Below are 22756 nucleotides of genomic sequence, written 5' to 3' on the forward strand. Positions count from 1 at the left end.
CACAGCCAGCGTTTAAACGCAACATCTCCTGATAATGAGGCAAGAGCTTTGCCAATGTGCTACTATGAGAGCCCTATAAGAAAATGATTTTATGTAAGGTGTGCTGGCCCTTCATATATGTTGATTATTGCTGATTATGTTCGTATGAGGCCTTAGTGAAATAAAAAAAAAGAAAGAAAAATACAGCTTAAAACAGAAAGAATGCGTGTAATATGAGTTCAACCATGCTAATTAAATTACAGGAATTGTAAGGGAGTCATTCATAATCGACATCCCCATCCCCCCCCCCAAAAACAACTGGATATCAGCACAGAAAACAGAAACAAAAACATGACATCATTTAATATCAGTATAATGTTTAATTATTTATAATTGCAAGAAAAAATGTCTGAGAAACACTACGCCACTTACAGCAACAGTCAAACCTCAGTGATGGGTTCATGCAAGATTCTACTGATTAACAGTGGGAAACACCTGGAGATGGCAGTCTCCTTGTTATTTAATACAGCAGCTGAAGACAGCATTACAGAGAACATGTCTACAGTTATAGTATGACTGGAGATGGCATGTACCTAAAGAGAGCAAAACAAATGGCAAATGCACCAGTCAGAAAATGGTTGTGCAAAACTAAAAATATTTCCACAAATATATTCAGATATATTATAATTGTTGGGTGTTTATCTGAAGTTTCATTACGAGCTTTCCAGAGCAATTCAGCTTCCAAAAATTTTATTTGCTGTTTCTTTTCTTTTCTCTTTTTTGTAGGGAAATCAGAATGTCATTTCTGTCAAACCATGACAACCAATCCAGGTTACAATGATATTTAAATATATTTTCAGTTCTGAAAACAAAGCCCAGAATCCCTTCTATAATTCATATTGATTCAGAAATTATGGCCTGCTTGATACTATAATATTGACTACGATTACATGCACATCAAATTCCGTTTAAGGTCTATATTCAGGTTGCAGCCATATTCCGAATACGATGTTTATATGTATACATGGTTGTTGTAAGTATTCCTGATTTGCATCTGTTAGCAGACAGAGCATGCGCATATATCTCCTTTCAGTGGATTTACTAAAAAAGGTGTTTACAAATTTCAGATTAAAACAGGTATATTCCAGGGGTGGGAATAAGAATTTGGGGAATCAGAATATTGTCTTAATCTGATTTGGATTGCGGGGTTTACACGACTCAATACTAATTATAATATTGCCAAATTCTGATTAATATCAGAATATTGATGTGCATGTAAATGTAGTCAATGTCACAAGTGAATGTACTGGCTCTCCTTTAATTTAGCTTAGGTAATATAATCACACACACACACACCTGTGTACAATGCTTTGACTTTTTTCCATAACACCGTATCCAGGTGCAGTCACAATTCCACCCAGGAAATCCAGGCATGTTGTGGACATACAGGTGTCTCATACCTCATGTAGAACAAGAGCTTGCCGTATTTGTAGCCCTGTTTCTATACTGACCCATTATTTATGGCCCTTACCTGACAGAACTTTATATTATATAAAACAACAATGAAGCCATCAGCATGTTTTGTAATTAAATTATGGATCCGTTTTCTGTGCATCCTGGAAGTGTTCACAGATATCTGACACTGATGATGATTATTATTATTTGTTTTCAACCTAGAAGCACCATCACTCCATCTCCTAAAGCTATCTGCTACCTCCGTGTGCACGCAGTTCCAGTAATGGACTCTACACCGTGTCTCATGAGATCTGTATATTTCTACTTCTCTTTGCCACTTTGACGTATCTTGTATCTCTCCAGAAATTCTGCGTGTTTCTGTCTCAGGATCTCCTGCTGTTTCTTAAAGCCATTCACCCTGCATGAAACAAAATAATCCTGAACAAACACTAATATAAACAAAGTCCCGTTTAACCTGATGAAACCGAACATCATGACCCGACAAGCATTTTCAATATGATAAGCTATCCACATTTATTTGATCACATTTGTATGGCCGCTTTTATTGTATATGCGCGATGTCTGATTTCTACCGTTATATTTATATGTATAAGCACAGCACTGGTGCATTCACAAATCTGGTCAGAAGGTGTTGATTAATTTTCAAACATAGTTTGGCATTGATGGTGTACTGACAGGAAGGCAAATCACAAGTTTTTATTAATGTGCTTGGTCTAATACGTTATTTTAACAGATTCGTTGTTATTAAAGAAAACTGTATAAACATTGATGTGTTTTTGGAAAGGAGACATTTATGGAGCAGAAGCTGAAGGTTGTCTCCTATTAAGTTCAGGAGAAGGTGAGGGAACATCTGTTTATGATGATGATCCATTAAATCAGATTTTATAGTGCATGGCCGCTTAGGGCTTCCGTACGCATCACAACACCACATTGATTATTTTCCTATAATAGCATGCCACATCCTGTATTATTCCTTACACAAAATATTTACTTTTGTAATATTTAAATGTGTGTTGGTTTTCATACCTGGCTCTCTCTTTGGACTCATTGTAGATTTTAGTGATGACACTATCCTTTTTGTCCATGAAGTCATTATGTACTTCCTCCAGCTTTCTAAAATATAATAATAATAATGGCATAACAATGTTAAAAAGATGCACTTCAGAAGAAAACACATATAGTAGGTGAACACGTTCAGATTTTATTTCATTTCTTCATCTATTTACCTCATATACAGCCACTGGCCACTTGAATAGAAACACCTGTACCCCTATCAATACGTGCAGTTATCCAATTACCCAATCATCTGGCAGCAGCGCAATGCATAACATCATGCAGATACAGGTCAAGAGCTTCAGTTATGGATGGTGATGTCAGACAGGCTGGTTTAAGTTCAGAAATTGCTGATATCCTGTGACCTACACTCATGACAGTTTCTAGCGTATATTCAGAGAGGTACAGAAAAAAAAACATCCATTCAGCAGCAGTTGCTAATGAAAGGTCAGAGGAGAATGGTTCACAAGACTGGTTCGACAGGAAGGCTACGATAACTCTAATAACCACTCTTTACAACCATGGTGAGTGAAAAGGCATCTCTGAAAGCACAACAAGTTGAACCTTGAGGCGGATGGGCTACGACAGCAGAAGACATCACCACCACTCTGCTTAGCAAAGAACAAGAACCTGAGGCTACAGTGGGCACAGACTAACTGAAACTGGACAGTTAAAGATTGGGGGAAAATAGCCAGGCAATGTTGTAAAGAGTGAGCATTTGTGTTCCTGTAGCCTTCCTGTAAACAAACCAGTCTGGCCATTTTCCTTTGACCGCTCTCATCAACAAAGCACTTCTGCCAGCAGAACTGCTGCTCACTGGATGTCTTTTGTCTTTCGCACCATTCTGTGTAAACTCTAGAGATCGCTGGGCATAAATATCACAGGACAGTGGCAATGTTGGCTCAAAGGTTAAGGCTCTGGGTGACTGATCAGAAGGTTGGGGGCTCAAGCCACAGCTCTGCCAGACTGTCACTGTTGGCTAGTTGAGCCCAACACCCTCTCTGCTCCAGGGGCGCTGTATCATGGCTGACCCTGCACTCTGACCCCAACGTCCTAACAGGCTGGGATATGCGAAGAAAAGAATTTCACTGTGCTGTAATGTATATGTGACAAATAAAGGCTTCTTCTTCTACAACAGCTTACTCAAACCGGTCTGTCTGACACAATGACCATGTCACCGAGAACATATTTTTTCCTGATATTTGATGTGAACATTAACTGAAGCTCGTGACCTGTATCTCGATGATTTTATACATTGCTATGCACTGCTGCTGCCACATGATTGACTGATTAGATAATTGCATGAATGAGCAGTTGCTACCATGTACATGTTATTATTCTATAATTACCACGTCTTGCAATTTCACTTTGTTTGCTTACTGCAAAAGATAACAGTTTGGGCATCTTGCAATGAGGTCTGGACTCAAAACAGTTGCACTTGGCATGTTCTTTCTCTGCCAGACATTTTTGAATTAACTGTGATGGCACATATTGTCTATCAGGCATAAACAACATCTTGTTTTTTTAAAAACCATTAATATGCCCGCCAGTGATGTAATGTCAGTCTGTGAAGTTCAGTCCTGGTCCAGGTGTAAAAACATTAAGCAGATTACAACAGGTATAAATAAATAAAAAACAGAAACCAGGAAACGACAGTGAACATACATTAGTGAGGTTTATCTAGGCTCTGGACCAGACTTAAAAAAAAAAAAAAAAAAAAAAAAAAAAAGAAAAAAAAAAAGAAAAAGAAAAGAAAGCAAACGGAAACATTTTCACATATTCTATCAGCGACTAACGCACAAGCAAAACATGTACAGGAATATTAGTCAAGGTCATCACAAATATAAACACTAACTTTATACATTAAGACATTTTTATAACAAATGAATCACCCTTTGAAATGCAAATTAAGAGAAAGTGTGAATGAAATAAAATAATTCTGCCGGCAGTGTGGCGGTTTGTATGTACGATTGCTCATCCCTGTTTTGGTTGCTATGTTAACTACATTCTACGCAGTGAACACGTTTATACCATAGTGCTGCTGATTTCTCACTTCTGATTAATTTTCTGTAACATTAACTCAGACAGTTTATAAGGCTTATGTTAAAGAACTCCTTCTAATATGTTATGGTTTCTATAGTAATTCAATTAAATTATATTTTATTTGTACAGCGCTTTTAACAATGGAGGGTGGCTGTGGCTCAGTTGGTAGAGCGGGTTGTCCACTAATCATAGGGTTGGCGGTTCGATTCCCGGCCCACACGACTCCACATGCCGAAGTGTCCTGGGGCAAGACACTGAACCCCAAGTTGCTCCCGATGGCAAGTTAGCACCTTGCATGGCAGCTCTGCTACCACTGGTGTGTGAGTGTGTGTGTGAATGGGAGAATGAGACACAGTGTAAAGCGCTTTGGATAAAAGTGCTATATAAGTTCGCCATTTACATTGTCTCAAAGAGCTTTACAGAAATATATAAACACAGGATACAGATTTTAAGCGTGTTAATTTATCCCTATTGAGCAAGCCGTTGGTGACGGTGACGAGGAAAAACTCACTAAGACGATATGAGGAAGAAACCTTGAGAGGAATCAGACTCAGAAGGGAACCCATCCTGGGTAACAGGATAGTGTGAAAGTAAAAGAAAGTTCATTATGGTTTTTATATGAAGTCTGTTTGTTGAACTAGTCCACTGTTCACTAAAGGAGACTTGAGTGCAAAACTGCATGTGGTAATTGCAGTCCTAAGGCCATAGTAGCAACCGTAGTTCCAGCAACCACAGCGAGAATGTCTATGTGGAATTGAAACCATTCCATGGTACTTCAAGCGGCACCATCCTCAGCAATCTCCAGGTAACAATATAGCTAGGCATTTATATGGCTGATGCTTCATAAAACGGATTAGAAATGTGTGCAGTTGTTGATACAGTGAAGATTTCTGTAAAGAGACCTTTATTTAATATTTATGGTCTTGAGTGTTAGAGGTATACAACAGTCAGAGGTAAAACTGTAACACTAAACTTTGTTTTGGAAAATCTAAAAGAAGTTTCCCCTTTAACATGACAAACAACTCTTTTTTTTTTTGTCTGAAGCTCAATAAAGGAAAAAAAAAAAGATAGGCTGGCAAGTTAGAACAAAACAAATATTGTAACAGGACTAACTTGTTACATGGAAAATCCAAAACATTATATTGTAACTATAAATGGATATAAGTATGACATGTTGTTCTTTAATAAGTTAAAAATCAGAATTTTTGCCAAATGGTAAATGCTCTGAACTTATATAGCGCTTTTAAACCTTAGCGGTTCTATAAAGCGCTTTATAGTACACTGCTTCTCATTCACCCATTTACACTCACACACTCTTGTAAATGGGTGAATGAGAAGCAGTGTACTATATAGCGCTTTTAAACCTTAGCGGTTCTACAAAGCGCTTTATAGTACACTGCTTCTCATTCACACACACACACACACACACACACACACACACTTGTAAATGGGTGAATGAGAAGCAGTGTACTATATAGAGCTTTTAAACCTTAGCGGTTCTACAAAGCGCTTTATAGTACACTGCTTCTCATTCACCTATTTACACCTCACACACACACACACACACACACACACACTCACTGTAAATGGGTGAATGAGAAGCAGTGTACTATACAGTGCTTTTAAACCTTAGCGGTTCTACAAAGCGCTTTATACTACACTGCTTCTCATTCACCCATTTACACTCACACACACCCGCAAGGTGCTATCTTGCCATCAGGAGCAACTTGGGGTTCAGTGTCTTGCTCAAGGACACTTCGGCATCTGGAGACAAATTTAACTGCCAACCCTACGATTAGTGGACAACCCACTCTACCACGTGAGACACAGCCGCCCTAAAAATGGCTGTATTGTAAGAGGAACCCTTTTGGGATGGATTGTTATTGTAAAATAATCACACCATTATTTTCCTTTAACCACATGCCCCATCATGTTTTAGTATGTATTTCAAAAATTGAAAATTGTTATGAATGCACGATACCATAAGCAGTCATGCTTAAGGTGACCACCGGAGATGGTGTGAAGGACTATGGATATTCCTCACATGCCTCTGCACTCTGAAAAACCAGCCCAATCAAGCAGTGGAGCCTGGCTGGATTCTCAGTACCAGTTAGTCACGCATCACTTTCAAGATTAATTGATCGTTTATTGTTACAGCTAACAAGGCATTACGTTCTTTCATTATCACAAGCTAAAAAGGAAAAATAATGTATGTTTGCATCTCCCTTTCTAAACATGACTCTCTAATAACACACATACCCTAAATTTGTAACGGCTTCCAACCTTTTTGTATCCTCCGTAGCATTAGGTCCCCTCATAGCACCCCACCTCCACTCCCACATTCTTCCTGACGTTTCTGTTCTAACTCTGCCAGATTGCTTGGCAAATATTTGCCCATTCTGCTTCACACATCTGTTCTAACTCTGCCAGATGTCACGCACCCCTTTCTTCAAACTAGATCTAGACACCGAACAGGTCCATTTTCAAAATAGTTTTCTGGTCATTTTACTTAGATTATAGATGTACATTTTCACCCCCTTTCACTCAAAAATGAAGGGGAGTGCAAACTTCTGTCTGTACCTAGACAACAAGAGTACGGCCACCTTTCTTTCAACAAATTTTGAAGCCAATATTGTTTAAGACAATATTTGGCATTTCTAGCGTTAGCAAGATTGTAGTAGGGTTTGTGTTTCTCACACTACCTGAACCCGAAGTAATGGGCGCCGATACTCAGAAGCATGGCGATGATGCAGTAGCCCACCAGATGCAAATTCTTCTTCCTCTTCTTCTGCCAGCCTTCCTCAGAGTAGTCCTCTGTGTTTCGGAATTGTTCCCAGTAGTGCACGTTCTTGGCCGTCTCAGCAGAGCTGGGAGAGAGAAGGACAAGTACAAAAGCAGGAGTTCATACACAAATTCCAAAGTTTTTAAATGAAGGCAGAAACATGGAGCCCAGGTGGGGTTACCTGGGCTTGTGTGTGTATCTGGAAGACGGTCTAAAACTCTGGTAATGTCTCAAGCCGAAGTCATACTCCTTCCTGGTGCCCTCTTTGCTCAACACCCTGTAAGCTTCATTCAGCTTAACAAACTGACTATGGAGGCTTGGGTTAGACGGGTCACTGTCAGGGTGAAGCTGAATACATAGAAATGTGATGAAACAGATGAAGTTCATATAGAAATATGTTTCGTTTAAACAAAACACTAATCACTGCATGACATGGAAAATGACTTGAGCCACTTCATAAACATGTCTAATTTTTCAGGGCTCCTGACTTTGTATCCTTATATAACAACGTTTGACTATGCCCTATGGCCAAATCTTATAAAGACATTAGTGGTCGACCGACAGTGGAATTTTACCCATACCAATAAGTTGGGTAGTACCTGCCTATAACCAACCAACAGTTGATCAACCGACTGATACTGAATGAAAACATAACACTCAACGCAAAATACTGCTGAACTTTATTACAAAAATAAACAGTACTGAATGTACCCTGAAAATGTACTGTACTTTTTATAAATGAAATAAAGATATAAATATTAATATATATTAACTATTAATAAATATTAAAGTCAATAAAAGATACACATCCAAACTGAACCAAACAGTAACACTCCAAATAACAAATAAGTATAGAGACATCCAAAATGAATCAAAAACACTTCAAATAACACAACAAAATTTGTCCAGTTTGTTGTTCGCCTCTAGAGACCGCTCTCGTACTGTATAATGACAGTGGTCCCTGCTCCTGCAACTGATGCAACAGGGAAAAACTATCGGTGTGGATGTGTGATGTTTCAATCGATCGACCTCTATCGGACACGATATACTGCAATTGTGTTATTTTAAGAATGTTTTTAACCTTTGCACAAAATATGTTAATGACACGGTACTATACATGTACATACAGTATTCCATAAGGCAATCACATAGCTAAGGCAATCACTTAGACAACAAACTTTTTGTGTGAGATAAGCTGAAACCTCTCTGCATGTACACCATGTAAGAAGTACTGAGAGGAATGGGCTGCCTATGTCACTATAATGAAACAGACCCATCTAGTGGTGAAGGGTCCTGTGACTATAGGGATACCTGATGCACTTTACTGGCACAAAAACACACTGTCCTTGATAACCCTGACCTTGGTTCACATGAAGCCAGACATGACAGTTGTGGTCTGTTTTAGCTACAATGTCTGAGCACTGAGTAACTTGTATATCTTGTATATACTGAATAAATATACTGGTAAATTCAATACAAAGCTTTTTAAAAGATACTGTAATATACTTGGAGAACTTGGTGGAAAAATCGCTAAAACTTTGTAGTTGGATTCAAAACTAAAGTACATTTAAAGTTCATTAACTGCATTCCAGTAGAATTTCTGTTTGGAGCCAAAGACCTCCATCTTCAGATAACTCTGATCATTTTCTCTGCTTGTTAATTTGCAGGGACTGCCTTTGTAATACATGTTTATTTTCTGAACTTCTTTGTCTTTCTTGTTCATGGACTTAAAGGGTTTAAAATTGTCCCTTCAGTTATTGACTATGCCATTTGAACACTTACGCAAACCAGCACTAAGCTCAAGTTTTTCAGAACCTGAATCCTTACATATTATGTATTCAAAGTCCTTTTGTATAACTGTAACATCAGCTGTCTGCATATTTTGTAAGTTGTTCTGTCTGCCAAATGTCTGACTAATGGAAATGTTTTGAAGGAGAACCTTTTTGGACTTGTCAAAAAATGCATTCTTTATTTCTTCCAGTGAAGCATCATGCTTAACCCCAAGAACGTCGTAGTAACTTGCAGATGACCTACAGACAGAGGAAGTGTCAATAAGATTAACTTTTTTTTTTTTTTACAACCAAAAGAAATGAATAACATATTAAGACAACTTACTATTCAGTTAAATGATAAAGCAAGGATTTTTATTAAGTTATTAAAAGTAACAAATGTTATGTATGTACATATTAATAGCAAAACTATCAAGATGATATTTATAAATGTGAAATAAATGTGGACTATCCCTGTTTTTTCTTTCTTTCTATGTTTCATTTCTAATTCGCACTTACACTATTGCTCTACTGATATCTTTTTATACTCAGCAAACTGCTCCAGGGTTTGGACCTGACTGAACTTTCCATGCCTTAAATACGACTTAACAATCTGATGGTTAAGTGGCTATTTAATGAGGCACATCAGCATGGATGATTGCTAATAAAGATAACGGCTGAACTATATAGACTATGCTGTAACATGTTTAACTATGGTGTAAACAAAACAAATTTTTCACAGTCCCTTGTAATACGCAAAACTGTGTACAAGAATGCAAACTTGCCTGTGTGTAGCAGAACATGACAGGAGGCGCTGAGAGAACTTATAGTACCACAGACAGTTGTGACAGAAGCGCAGTGGGGCCTCCAACTGCATCATGCTAACACTGCTTCTGAGAAACTTTTATCCACAGGAGAACCTACAGAGAATTGAAGAAAGCATAAAATTCAATTATGAAAACACACACACAGCCAGTAGGTGGGAAAATACAAAAGAAAAACCAACAAAAATGGACTATGGACTAATGTTTATTTAACATTTCTAACAGCCAGCAAGTTTTCTTGCATTCCAAGTTCTGTAAAAACTTTAAAAGCTTCAAAATTCAAAGCAGGAACCAACTATTTCGCAGATGTTCCAAAACATATAAACTAATAAAAACTGTAACATTTTAATTGTTGACAAATTATTGTTGTATAACAGGAATATACAGTGCCCTCCACTACTATTGACACCCTTGGTAAATATGAACAAAGAGGGCTGTGAAAAATTGTCTTTATTGTTTAACCTTTTGAACTTTTGTTAAAAAAAAAAATATCAGGAAATTCCCTCTGCTCTAATGGGATATAAAACAATTGCAAACAAAATAGTGTAGTAATTATACAGTATTTATTATATGTTGCAAGTTTTAGAATTTTGTAAATGTTTAACATATGAAACAACCCAATAAATTAATAAAAAATCTTACCTTTTGGGGATCCACGACAAGATGGCAGTTATCCTGACTTAAAGAAGATATTTATCATGATTTTTAAGAACTTTCTCTTTAAGAATTTGAATTTTTCTTATGTTTTGTCTTAGGAACAATCTTAAGAAGAAGAAAAAGAAGAAGAAGAAGAAGAAAAGAACATTCCTGAGAATATATATATATTTTTTTTAAAGTTAGAAAATAAAAAGAAAACGGCAGATAAGAAGAATTCCTAAGAATGTTTCATGAATCTGGGCCCTGGATCCACCGCCACGCTGACCAGGATAAAGCAGTTACTGAAATAATATCGATATCGGAAGTTACATCTAAATCTTTTTCTGGAAGTATCACAGCTGTAGTATAACCAGGACATTCACGGCACTGGCCAATTCCACTGTTCCTCACAGTGACAACTAGCCTAGCTATAGATATTGATCTATTTTTTTCATACAGATTGTTTTATTCCTTGTCCTATTATTGTTAATGTATTGTTTCTGTAAGTTAAAAGCATTTTTTAAACCAAATGTAACATGTCAGTTTTGCTAGGACTTAATTAGCAACCCTAAATTTCAGATATCTTAGCATTACGTTGGATAAACATCTCAACTTCAATCAGAACACTCTAAGTATTTCCAAGTGCTGTCAAAAGAGACTTACAGTTATTCGTAAACTTAAACATCTGTCTGTTCAGCCTAGTCTTCTTCTTCTTCTGTATTGAAGTATTATTGAGCCGGTTCTTATGTATGGTGCCATTTGTTTCTTTCATATGCTAACAGTTACCAATAAGAACAAACTCTTAAAGTGCACCTATTATGGTTTTTCAAATATTTCCTGTCATGTAGTGTGCTATAGAGCTGTTTGTGAATGTTAAAACGTCTGCAAAGTTTCAAAGATCAAAGTACATGACAAACTGAGTTATTGACTCCCAAAAGAAGGAACCGATTCATCAGTAATTCTAGACTTACTTCCTGTACAAACCTACTTAGGTTTGTAACAAAAAGCCCCGCCTCTAGTCTTCATCAGCTACTCGCTGACAGCGGTAGACCAATCACAATAGACTGGGATGTCTGACCAATCAGAGCAGAGTATGCTCTCTGAAAGGAAGAGTTTAGAATGAATCCTTTAGAACGGATCATTTAATGAGTCGTTTGTGACACTGGGGGAAAAACGTAATGCTGCAGTTTAAATTATGAGCTCATTAAAGTGTTTTTGGACCTTGGATGCACATAAATCATTTTATGAGACCTTTAAAACAAAATTAGGTACATTTCAAAACCATAACAGGTGTGCTTTAAAGATAACTAATTTAGCAACAAAAATTATTGGTATTCCTACCACTAATTTATCGAGCAGTGTCATTTCATATACGTCCCGGAAGGCACATAACATTTTAAATGATCCAGACCATCCAGTTTTTCAGTATTTTATCCCCCTTCCTTCTGGCTGCAGGTATAGTCTACTCATGTGCAAAAAGGCCAGCTATGGTAGGAGTTTTGTTCCTATGGCTATATGAGCGTTAAACACAGGTAATCAAAGCCATTGTTATGCCATCTTATGCTCTGGCAATCAGTGTATGATCCTGACATGTTTTTCCCCTCCATGTCTGTGAAAGTTTTGATGGTTAATATGTATGATGATGATGTGTTTGTTTTCTACGCACCTTGGGTGGAAACAAATTTCCTCTTTGAGGACAAATAACTTATCTATCTATCGTGATCCATATCGTCATATATTTGACTATATCGCCAACCCCTAGGATGCACTCAAGACAGTGTAACTAACTAGCTAACTTGGTTAGCTGATTCTCCAGCAAAGATAAAACATTGTTTCAACAAATTTTCAGTACATTTCTTTCCACGAGGAAAGTAAGAAACAAAACAAAAATGGCAGCTGCAAAGCTACAAAACTAGAGTTTAGGAAGTTGTGAGTAAGTACACTGTTCCAGCTCAGAAGTTAGGTGCTAACTTGCTAAACTAACCTGATAGTTATACAGGTTTGCTTATAGCTAGCGTTCAGACAAGCGATAACACCCAGGTTTTCTATCCTAACTAATGACTTACAGAAAACTGTCCTGACTTTTTCTAACCAGCTTCCCAAGCTAACACTACTGACCAAAACAAACCTGTACGGAAAGAATGAGTTAACTCGGCTAGTCTGGTAGCAAGCTAGTAGCTTGGTGATTAACAGCGCTGTAGAAAACTAGTGCAGTCACAATAAACAAAGTTCATGCACGACTAAGTGATGAAAATATTAGATTATTATAATAATAATTATTATTATTATGAACAGAAACGTACCGGTGTTCAGCGCTAACCATCTCAGTGTCCTAACAGCTGGAGGAGTTAAAAGAGCAGTTAGTTATTCAGACCATAAGGACGTGGTTTTGGTCTGTTTTTCCAAGTTGTCCGATTAGTTAACCCTTTCTTTATTTTCAGGGGTTAAACCTGACTGAATTGTTTGATTTGTGGTTGTAACTTTCCTTTTATTGATGGTGTACATACTGTACACAACGTAAATTCAAAATAAAAGTCCTAAACGTCAGTTCCACTTTCTCCTGTATTGCTGCCTCTTCAACCATCATCCGAGTCTTAGACATTGTATACGTGCGAACGTAAAAACCTTTATTTACAAAATGTTTTGGAAAATATGCAAGATATACATTAGTAAGACGTAATACAATAATACATCAAATAAAACAGTACAAATGTAAAAATATTTATATATTGTCCTATCTTTAAACCTCTAAGGTGTGCAGGTCGTGAATGGTTGTCATCACATCAGTCATGAGGGACCTGTATAATAAATGTTAAAAATGCATACTGACAACTGCTTTGGGATGAGACTTAAGTTTCCAAATTGACCCAAATACCGGCTTGCAACAACGCAGCAGTGAGGACATTACCCGAGTAGCAAACTGCCGCTGGGCCAACGTTGGCTCTTTGTCATTTTGTCCATTGGTACAACATTGTGCTGTATAGTGAGGGCCAACATGGCTACACATATTATATTATATTATTACACATATCGGTCTGTAACTGGGTATGCTTTCAATAAGGCTGCATGGACTACTGTTCAACAAATTGATTTGGTGATGCAAAACTGTATCAAGGGGGAAAAAAAAGACAACAGATAATTAACCAGCACATCTCTATACTGTCCCCTCTGAAACTACTGGAATAGTAAGACCAAGATCTTTTTGTGTGTGCACACTGTACAAGACACTTGGGTTTGATATCAAAAGATAGACATGAAACGAGAGTGAAGGATTTCAGTTAGATCTAGATGTGTTAAACAACATAAAACATAGAACCTTTTGTATCAGACCGCCCAATTTCTAGGCGAGCAAATGTATAGCAAGTCTTGAAGTGGCTCATCTCTGTACTTCTTTGTGAATTCCAATCTGGCCTTTCCGATTCTTACTGCTGATGAGTGGTTTGCATCTTGTGGTACGGCCTCTATATTTCTGCTCTCAAAATCTTCTTCGAATGGTGGATTCTTTGATACCTTCACCCCTGCTCTGTGAAGGTTGTTGTTGATGTCGCTGACTTGTTTTTGGGTTTGTTTGTGCAATGCCTCTTTTCTCAGCTTCAAAACGGCTTGCTTTACTCCCATAGATAGCTCTCTGGTCTTCATGTTGGCTTATCCTTATTAACAAGATATGCGGTCTTCACAGGTGAAACTGACAGCGAAAACTATGAGCAGATGTTCAGAGCTGTTTACTGTTTAAACAATCTATCTAACAGGATGCATCCGGGTAACAAGAAACACATGTTCGTCACATGTTCCAATATTTTTGCTCGCCTACAAATTGGGTGGTCGGATATAAAATGTGCTATGTTCTATGTCGTTTAACACGTCTACATATAAAGACCAGGGAATAAACGCTGAAATTCGAAACTCTCTTCTCATATTAATATTTGGAACTCAAACCAAAATGCCTTCGGTTCACAGCAAAAACAAATGAACTGGCCTTGCTGTTCCAATAGTTTTGGATTGGACTGCATGTCCATAGACTTATGTGTTTCTCTCATGTACACATGCTGACTGTATACTAATGACCTTATCACAGTACTAAATGGCTGTACTAACCATTTAGTGAGCATGCAAGTAGTAGTCTAAGATGCAAGATGCTCTAAGACGTTGCGCTTCTTCACTGTTATATTGAATTGCTTCTAGTAGAGGAATGCCATCCAGCCTGATAAACTCTTCAGCTATCTGCGTTAAAAAAAACAAAAAAAACTGGTTAAATTAGCTTGTGGATACATGATGGAACAATACAATGAGAGCAATAAGCACAGAAGGCAAGAACAAGCACAAGAGTTTTTGGTCCAAAACTAGGATTAAGCAGCAGCGCAACTAACTCTGAAATCTACAGTTAAATTACGACCGACCATAGCAGTGGGACTAGACCAGGGACGTCCAACCTTATCCGCAATTGGCCGGTGTGGGTGCAGGTTTTCATTCCAGTGAAGCAGGAGCCACACCTGATTCCACCTGTTTAATCAACTGGTCTTGAGCTTTCAGTAGACTAAGCTGTGGCTTCTGCTTGGTTGGAATGAAAACCTGCACCCACACCGGCCCTTTGCAGATAAGATTGGACATCCCTGGACTAGATTTTTAATCCTACTACCACCCAAAGAAATTCTGACCAATCCTACCCGTATCCGCTCCCACAGTTATTATATCTCGTTTGTACCATGCCGTGATTTTTCCCAATGCACTTAACATTGTTCCGCGAGCTTCATATCTGACCACCTACTCCAGTGAATTTTTACTTGGGTCCTCTGGGATCCAAATCTCTATTTGGACCGAGTGTGAAAATCCATTAACGTCTTTTGATATACAATGTTGAAACGTGTATCCCCTGACGCATGTTTTGGAATGTTCTATATTCTATATCTATAATAATGACAAAAGCTGGAGTTAGAGGCCACGAGGGGAAAACAGAAGTTCGCAGGCCGGGAGAAGTGGCACAGAGAGCCTCCTGTTGGCTTTGGCATAAGAGGGAGAAAACTAGCTGGAAGCTGGGAGGAGAGGGGCAGTGAGTTGGCCACCACCCACCAACTGGAGAGTGTTGTGGTTAAGGGTCGAAACACTGAGAAGGTTGGGCACTACCTGAAGACCTCTCCTCCTGGCCAAGGCTACATCCAAAATAACAGATGTATAAAGCCATCTCTGATGTAATACAAACCTATTTATTTTTCTGTAACTGGCCTTAAACAACCTTAGCCTAATACAAAAAGCAAGTTGTAGATAGCAAAAATGCCATCAGTTCATTTTGTGTGTGCGCGCGTGTGTGTGTGTATGTGGGGCTCACCTGTGGGCTACTAGCAGTGAGCAAATGCAGCACCTCCAGGCTCAGCGTTACTATGTCTGGATCAGCCATTTTGAGTGTGGCACAGAGGACAGAGAGCAGACCTGCTTGCGTCAGCTGAATACAGTATCCAGGACCATTATGGGCAACATTACCCAGAACCCTTAGCACCTGATCACAGAGGAGAGGATAGTGGTCAACAGACAGATGGTCAGTATTTGAACTCAGCGGTAGGTAATGTTTTGACATGCTTGGAATTTCTGGAAATAACTGAGTATCAACTCGCAAATAAAGATCAATATAATACAAATGGCATGAGCAGTGATTAGATATTAATCTAGATGTGCAGCAGAATGGCTACATTCCACTAGGTTACAAATCTTTATACAGTATGCGTGCAGCTCTTGCTCTCTCTTACCATGGTATTGATTCCATTAGAAAAGGGTAAAAGCTGCAGAAGATCTGGTACCATCTTCAAGAACAGCACAGCTGAACAAAGCACGAGTGAACCAGCTGCAACCAAAAAGTGGACATAGAATGATACCTTGAGAATTGCTCAAAGTTTTCCATTTGCAATCACAACCAACTCGGGATTTTACATTATAACTGAAGATCATATTTGTTACTTCATGAGTCATTTCCTGTGGTGTCTTCCATCATCATGGTATTTGCTGTTGGTACTACCTGTGAGGTTGTTGAGGACCCACAGGCTCTCCCTGCTCAGAGCGCAGTGGGAGGTTAGGTACGTCTGGCTGAACACACATAGAGCAGCTAAGAGACGGACATCCTCTACGCCCGCTGAGCATCCTGCAGGCTCACGCACCCCGCTGGCCAACATATTACCCAGGCAGCGCAGCAGGGGCCAGATCAGCTATAAGGCAAAGAAAGACTCCATAACATAAAATACTAGAGATGTATGTACTTTCAGAATAGAAATTAGGAAAACGTGTTTACAGATGAGAAAGCGCTACATTTACAATCTGCATCACTGCTTAGAGGTTTTGAATAAACTCACCAATTCTACACAGTCGTCAGTGCGTCCTTTAGCAACAGCCCCTCCTAGTGTAATCAGAAGGTTACTGCACTGTGAGAGGAGTCCTTCAGTTATCAACGTGGAGGTATCAGTAATACTGCAAAAACAAATGGAGTAACATGAAACACAAACACACTTAGAGCAGGTAAGTGTAGTAAAATTGAAGGTATGCTAAAGGGCTGGATATAATATCAATATCATGATAAATCTTATTTTCGTGTCGAGGTTCCACTTCATAGTGGAACCATTGTGATGGAAGGATTAGCCGCTCAGCAGTATGATACTGAAGGTTGCCCAGGGTGCGCCAGGGGAGGCTCCTTCCGTGCACACACATTCACACACTATGGACACTTTGGACATGCCAATCCGCCTACCATGCATGTCTTTGGACTGAGGGAGGAAACCGGAGTACCCGGAGGAAACCCCCGCAGCACGGGGAGACATGCAAACTCCACACACACAGGGCCACAGTGGGATTCGAACCTCCAATCCTGGAGGTGTGAGGCGAACGTGATAGGGCGCACGGTGGCTTAGTGGTTAGCACGTTCGCCTCGTGATACATTTTTCTGAGATATCACTGGTATGGTGATATATTTCTTTACGTCTTAAAAAATTATAATTTAAATGGTACCGAATGGATGCAGTTGATTTGATGCAATGTTTTAAAACTTAATCTTCTTTGACTCTGTAGGTATTAAAGAAAAGTATCGTCAAACTCAGTTTAACGTTTTTCTGCTTTGCAGACAGTTTGTTAGCTAAATCTTAGAAATGCAGCGATACTAAGAAAAGTATTGTGATTATGATTTTTTTTTGTCATATCGCCCAACCCTAGCATACGACCAGAAGAGATTCATTGTTAAGCCCAAAGAATTCAACAGGGTTTGTTGGTGAATTTCAATTGTGTGAAACAGGCTTGTGGAAGATTTTTTTTCAAAATGCCATACCGTGATATTATATAATGTAAACACCAGGCACATTCGATGGCGGCTCCCATACCAAACTCTGGATCTGGAGTCAGAAGTGAAATCAAATGAGGAACCAAACCAGAGGTCATGACCATCCTGAAAGACATTATTATTATTATTATTATTATTATTATTATTATTAAATACTCAAAGTCATCATAAACTTAATGAACAAATACTTTCAGAGTTATAAGTGAGTAAGGATGGGGAAATTGTCGCTGTAGCAGTTTTGGAACATGGTTTTGGCTCAGCATAATAGAAACTATTAGTTAGGATTGAACATACGACAGGCGAGTGTTATTACATCATAAAATGTAAGAGCCAATCATGTTGCAATATGCAAATAATGTTTCCTGGCAATTTACTGCGAATGAGGCCGGGCATGTGTATGCTTGGAGTAATGTTTCCAAAGGGTATATTAATAGAATGAGGATTTCCTGATGAGAAGCGTAAGCTTGCTTCTTTGTATTTTTCAGTTAACTAATGATATTTTTATGGAACTAAAAAAAAGAAAAAACCACACACAGAAAACATGTATGGTCTTAGGTTTTGAGTGAAACATAAACCATACTTTGACTTCTAAGATATAGAAGAAAATTATATATTAGGTAACTATTTCAGCCTTGCAATATCTCATATCTTCTCTTATATCAAGTTTCATTTTTGCAACTCACGGAATAACTTTGTCTGCAGCATCATTATCCTGAAGCAGCTGAGACAATGTAAAGCCCACTGCCTCCATCACCGCCAAGTTACATCTCTGATTCTGAAGATGATGTAGAAAGTTAAGAAGGTATACAATATATGGTCTTTCTGAAAAGGCTCAAATGAAAAAGATTACGTGACGGATAACTGAAAAGGTTCTCAGCAGTGTTTACCTGAATGCAGTTAGCCAGAGCAGGCACCATCCCCTGGACCAGCAGCTTCTCTTTTACTACAGCACCATCCGGCCACAGGTTCCCTAATGTGTACAGGCAAAGCTCCTGTGCAGGCATGTTGCACATACACACACAGAGAGAGAGAAAACTGAAGTACATGCAATATACATCATATAAACAAATCAAACATTTTCAGAATGACTTTCACTAACTGTGAGTTTGGCACTCGGGCTGGAGAGATATGTGAGAAGATATGGAGTTGCAGACAAGCACGACTGCCCCACACCAGGGTGAGAAGAGCTAGAGAGCTCATAAAGACACCACACTGCCTCCAGCTGGCACTGAGCATTGTGTCCGCTGAGCTGCCCAACCAGCACATACATGCTGTTCTCCAGTCTAAAAAGAGAGAGATGAATAAATAAATAATCACTAAGCATCAGGAGGAGATAAATCTGCATGAAAGATATGCCTCTATTAAACTCTTATGCTATGGTGGAACTGAGTGTCTGACAATTTATCCTTAATATGAAAAATATTTCTTAAAATGACTTAATTCAGCATATATATATTATATTATATATATATATATATATATATATATATATATATATATATATATATATATATATATATATATATATATATATATATATAGAGAGAGAGAGAGAGAGAGAGAGAGAGAGAGAGAGAGAGAGAGAGAGAGAGAGAGAGAGAGAGAGAGATGAAGCACTTTACTTTTGGAGCACTCAAAATAACATTAGAAGCAGATGACAGCTTTAAAAAAAAAAATAAATAAAATAAAAAAAGATTAAAAAAAAACCACAAAACTGAGCTGGTTCCTCTGACAAAGTATGCTCTGAATTATTTGAAAAGATGGTGATGATCGCCCCAAGCTTCGGTGGTTTCCTCCAGGTACTAAATACTACGCCACCGTGCCCCCTACCAGAGTCAGTTTATGCATGCAAAACAACTAAGCCTACTTAGTGAAGATGAGGTGAGTTTGAGGGTCTCTGAGTGCCTTTCTCAGCATAGCCAGATGAGCAGCTTTCTCTTCTCCACCATGCTGCACATTGTGTAACATCTCCCGAATCTGCATGCAAACACACAAGCTCGAACTCGCTTTTACAACATACTGCAACATAACACAGCAAAAGAACTAATTTACTTTATTATGAGAAAACAATACTTGAATGAATTCATGTTTTTTTTTTTTTTAAAACAAGAAAACTCAACAAAGCTCTATTCAGTCTATGTGAGTGCGTTTAAATATGTCTATATAGATATGTTACTTTTGCCATGTTGTTACCCCTCAGTGTTTCTTGCATTTACATATGTATAGTAATCTATTGATGGGTATTCATACTTTTTTGTGTGTGCAAGTTTGCCTGTATCATCTGTACTTTGATTCCTTGTGTTGATACTAGTGTGTGTGTGTGTGTGTGTGTGTCTGTCTGTATACATATACATATATATATATATATATATATATATATATATATATATATATATATATATATATACACATATACATATATATATATATATATATACATATATAACACTTACTCAAACCCCAAAATGTTTAGTTCTGTCTTTCTGTTTTTCCTACAACTGCCATGTACATGTCGATCGGTGAAAAGGAACAATGTAAAAAAAATGTAAAAAAAAAACAGCTCAAACAACAGCCAAGTACATCAAATCTCTCACACAATTAGCTTTCACACAACTCGTCCGCTGCCAAAAGAGCAATGACAAAACAGTAAGCTTTATGTGAAGAGGTTTCTCTCCGTAGACATGTTACAAAAAAACAAACTTAACAGTTACATTTCCAACACTTCCATGTGACATATCAAGTGAAACGTTTTGACCCAAAATGTTAATGCAGCACATATTTAATATGTTAGGTCACATTTCCTGCATGTGTGGGTCTGAACACCTTAACGAACCTCAAATCTGGCTGTACATCTAGATCACTTTTGGCCTAAACTGTAAATCCGGCACAAACACTGCATGCCTTTGTTTACCTGTGTAGTTTTAATTCAAATGCTGCGTCATATCTTAAATGTAATAGGTTACAGTTGGGCCAGTTTTTTCCCCCCAATAGTACACCTGCCATGAATCTTAAGCGCTTCATTTTGATTATATTTGGGCCGGATTCATATTTCTGACTTGTAAGGGGCTTGTAATGTATAAAGACGCAGTTACCTGGTCTTGAGAAAGAGGAGCACAGTTTGTTTCCATCAGCTCTTTCTCCTGCTCTTCTTCATTCAGCAGAAGCCTCTTACTGACCAGCTGTCTGTCTCTCCTGGCCTGTCTCAGGACTACACAGGGGTTGAGGAGCAACAACAGAAGCATAATATACACAGATACTCTATGCATGCTTGTATTTAAACAATACCAAAAAAAAGAAAAAGAAAAACACCACATACCTTTTTCATGTTCTCTTCTCTTCTGCTTAAACTCCTCCAAATCTTTAACAGAGACACTAGATTTGTGTCGCACTGCTTTGAGTCGCCACATGTCTCACACAGTCCGTTTTTACTTCTATAACCTGTCAACAGTTCACACAGCTACATTACCTGACTAAAAACTAACACTTCGTGCTTTTATATAGACACATTTCAGTGCAAGAGACATGATGGTAGGGTGCTCTAAACTGCTGCAGCAGGAAATGACGCTTGCGATTTCAAAATTAAAGCCCCAAATTATTTGTGCAATGGCACCGTTCGACTCAAAACTTTTGCAAATTTGACAGTTTGTTAAGAGTTTATAAAGTTGTAGGACAATTATAGGAGAATCCAGTGCATTAATCCAGGATTCATTCCTGTTTGTGGACAAATGCTAGAGCTGAGTTATAGTGATACTGAGTTTGTTAGAAATCATTTAAAAGTTATTAATAACCTACTATCATTTGTGCACACTTCCTCCCTACTTTCCTGTAGCAGAAAATTAAAATAAATAAATAAAAGAGAGGCATATGTTTGAGCTCTACTGTTTTAGGCTTTCAGATTAAAATTGATCATTTAAATCATTAAGACCAGGCGACACTTTTTCACTCTTCAAGTGAGCCTGTGCCTACTGTCTCCTCAGATCCCTGTTCTTGGCTAAGAGGAATGGAATCTGACGTGGTCTTCTACTGTTGTAGCTCATCCGCCTCAAGGTTCAAGGTATTGTGCATTCTGAAATGCTTTTCTGCTCACCATGGTTGTACAGATTGGCTATTTGTGTTACCGTAGCCTTCCTGTCAGCTCAAACCAGTCTGGCCATTCTCCGTTGACCTCTCTCGTCCACAAGGCCCGAAGTTTCTGCCTGCAGAACTGCTGCTCACTGGATGTTTTCTGTTTTTCCACACCATTCTGTGCCATGGTCAAAGTCACCGAGATCACGTTATCTCCCCATTCTGATATTTGAGGCAAACAGGAAGCTTTGGACCTGTATCTGCATGATTTTATAAGTGGTGAATGTACAATATGTAAGCTTGTCTTCAATTGATTATTGATTTGAAGTCACAAGTGCAAGTCACCACCATCATATAGCCTACACTTTTTAATTTGTGGAATGGTCCAATTGTAGATAGCAATAGTGCAACTTCCTCCTCACCTGTGTGTGTGTGTGTGTTTGTGTGTGTGAGACAACACAAGGCAACACAACATAAAACCAGTAAGTATTGACAAGTATGAAACAATTATGATTAAAATAGTATTATAAAAATACAGGGGGCACGGTGGCTTAGTGGTTAGCATGTTTGCCTTGCACCTCCAGGATTTGCGGTTCTAATCCTGCCTTCACCCTGTGTTTGTGGAGCTTGCATGTTCTCCCTGTGCTTCAGGGTTTTCCTCCAGGTACTCCGGTTTCCTCCCCCAGTCCAAAGACATGCGTTGTAAGGTGATCGGCATTTCCAAATTGTCCGTAGTGTGTGAATAGGTATGCGATTGTGACCAGGTTGGCACCCTGTCCAGGGTGTCCCCCACCCAAATTCCCTGGGATAGACTCCAGGC

The 22756-nt window shown here is 38.5% G+C and overlaps 2 protein-coding genes across 4 annotated transcripts; both read right to left on the bottom strand.

Annotated features, from left to right (window-relative positions):
* Window positions 1-342: 342 nt before the first annotated feature.
* dnajc4 (DnaJ (Hsp40) homolog, subfamily C, member 4) lies at window positions 343-9362 on the bottom strand. Its single transcript, XM_053630881.1, has 4 exons — window positions 7515-9362; window positions 7254-7418; window positions 2482-2568; window positions 343-1852 (listed from the first exon to the last, which is right to left on the bottom strand). Exons 1-4 carry the CDS (start codon window positions 7718-7720, stop codon window positions 1756-1758), a joined length of 555 nt encoding a protein of 184 aa, XP_053486856.1. The 5' UTR covers window positions 7721-9362; the 3' UTR covers window positions 343-1755.
* Window positions 9363-10019: 657 nt separating this feature from the next.
* On the bottom strand, window positions 10020-22341 carry tmco6 (transmembrane and coiled-coil domains 6). Of its 3 annotated transcripts, XM_053630880.1 has the most exons (13): window positions 21188-22338; window positions 20964-21079; window positions 19739-19848; window positions 18971-19154; window positions 18759-18863; window positions 18555-18646; window positions 17860-17976; window positions 16898-17012; window positions 16567-16753; window positions 16301-16395; window positions 15886-16053; window positions 12866-14783; window positions 10020-10688 (listed from the first exon to the last, which is right to left on the bottom strand). In XM_053630880.1, exons 1-12 carry the CDS (start codon window positions 21276-21278, stop codon window positions 14661-14663), a joined length of 1503 nt encoding a protein of 500 aa, XP_053486855.1. In that variant the 5' UTR covers window positions 21279-22338; the 3' UTR covers window positions 10020-10688; window positions 12866-14660. The 3 variants fall into 3 exon arrangements, with proteins under 3 accessions (XP_053486855.1, XP_053486854.1, XP_053486853.1); XM_053630879.1 differs by having other exon boundaries at window positions 10020-10605; window positions 20964-22341; XM_053630878.1 differs by having other exon boundaries at window positions 20964-22341.
* Between the last annotated feature and the right edge of the window lie 415 nt (window positions 22342-22756).

Source organism: Ictalurus furcatus, chromosome 8 (assembly GCF_023375685.1).
Source record: "Ictalurus furcatus strain D&B chromosome 8, Billie_1.0, whole genome shotgun sequence".
Classification (NCBI taxonomy): domain Eukaryota; kingdom Metazoa; phylum Chordata; class Actinopteri; order Siluriformes; family Ictaluridae; genus Ictalurus; species Ictalurus furcatus.

Excerpts from the sequence above, each read along its gene's own strand:
- dnajc4 (XM_053630881.1), bottom strand. The coding sequence starts at position 7,720 with ATGAACTTCATCTGTTTCATCACATTTCTATGTATTCAGCTTCACCCT. Across the intron at positions 7,419-7,514 it reads AGATACACACACAAGCCCAG|CTCTGCTGAGACGGCCAAGA; the intron begins GTAACCCCACCT and ends TCTCTCTCCCAG. Across the intron at positions 1,853-2,481 it reads GAGTCCAAAGAGAGAGCCAG|GGTGAATGGCTTTAAGAAAC; the intron begins GTATGAAAACCA and ends TGTTTCATGCAG.
- tmco6 (XM_053630879.1), bottom strand. The coding sequence starts at position 21,278 with ATGTGGCGACTCAAAGCAGTGCGACACAAATCTAGTGTCTCTGTTAAA. Across the intron at positions 19,155-19,738 it reads ACTCACCTCATCTTCACTAA|ACTGGAGAACAGCATGTATG; the intron begins GTAGGCTTAGTT and ends CTCTCTTTTTAG. Across the intron at positions 14,784-15,885 it reads TCACTGCTAGTAGCCCACAG|ATAGCTGAAGAGTTTATCAG; the intron begins GTGAGCCCCACA and ends TTTTTAACGCAG.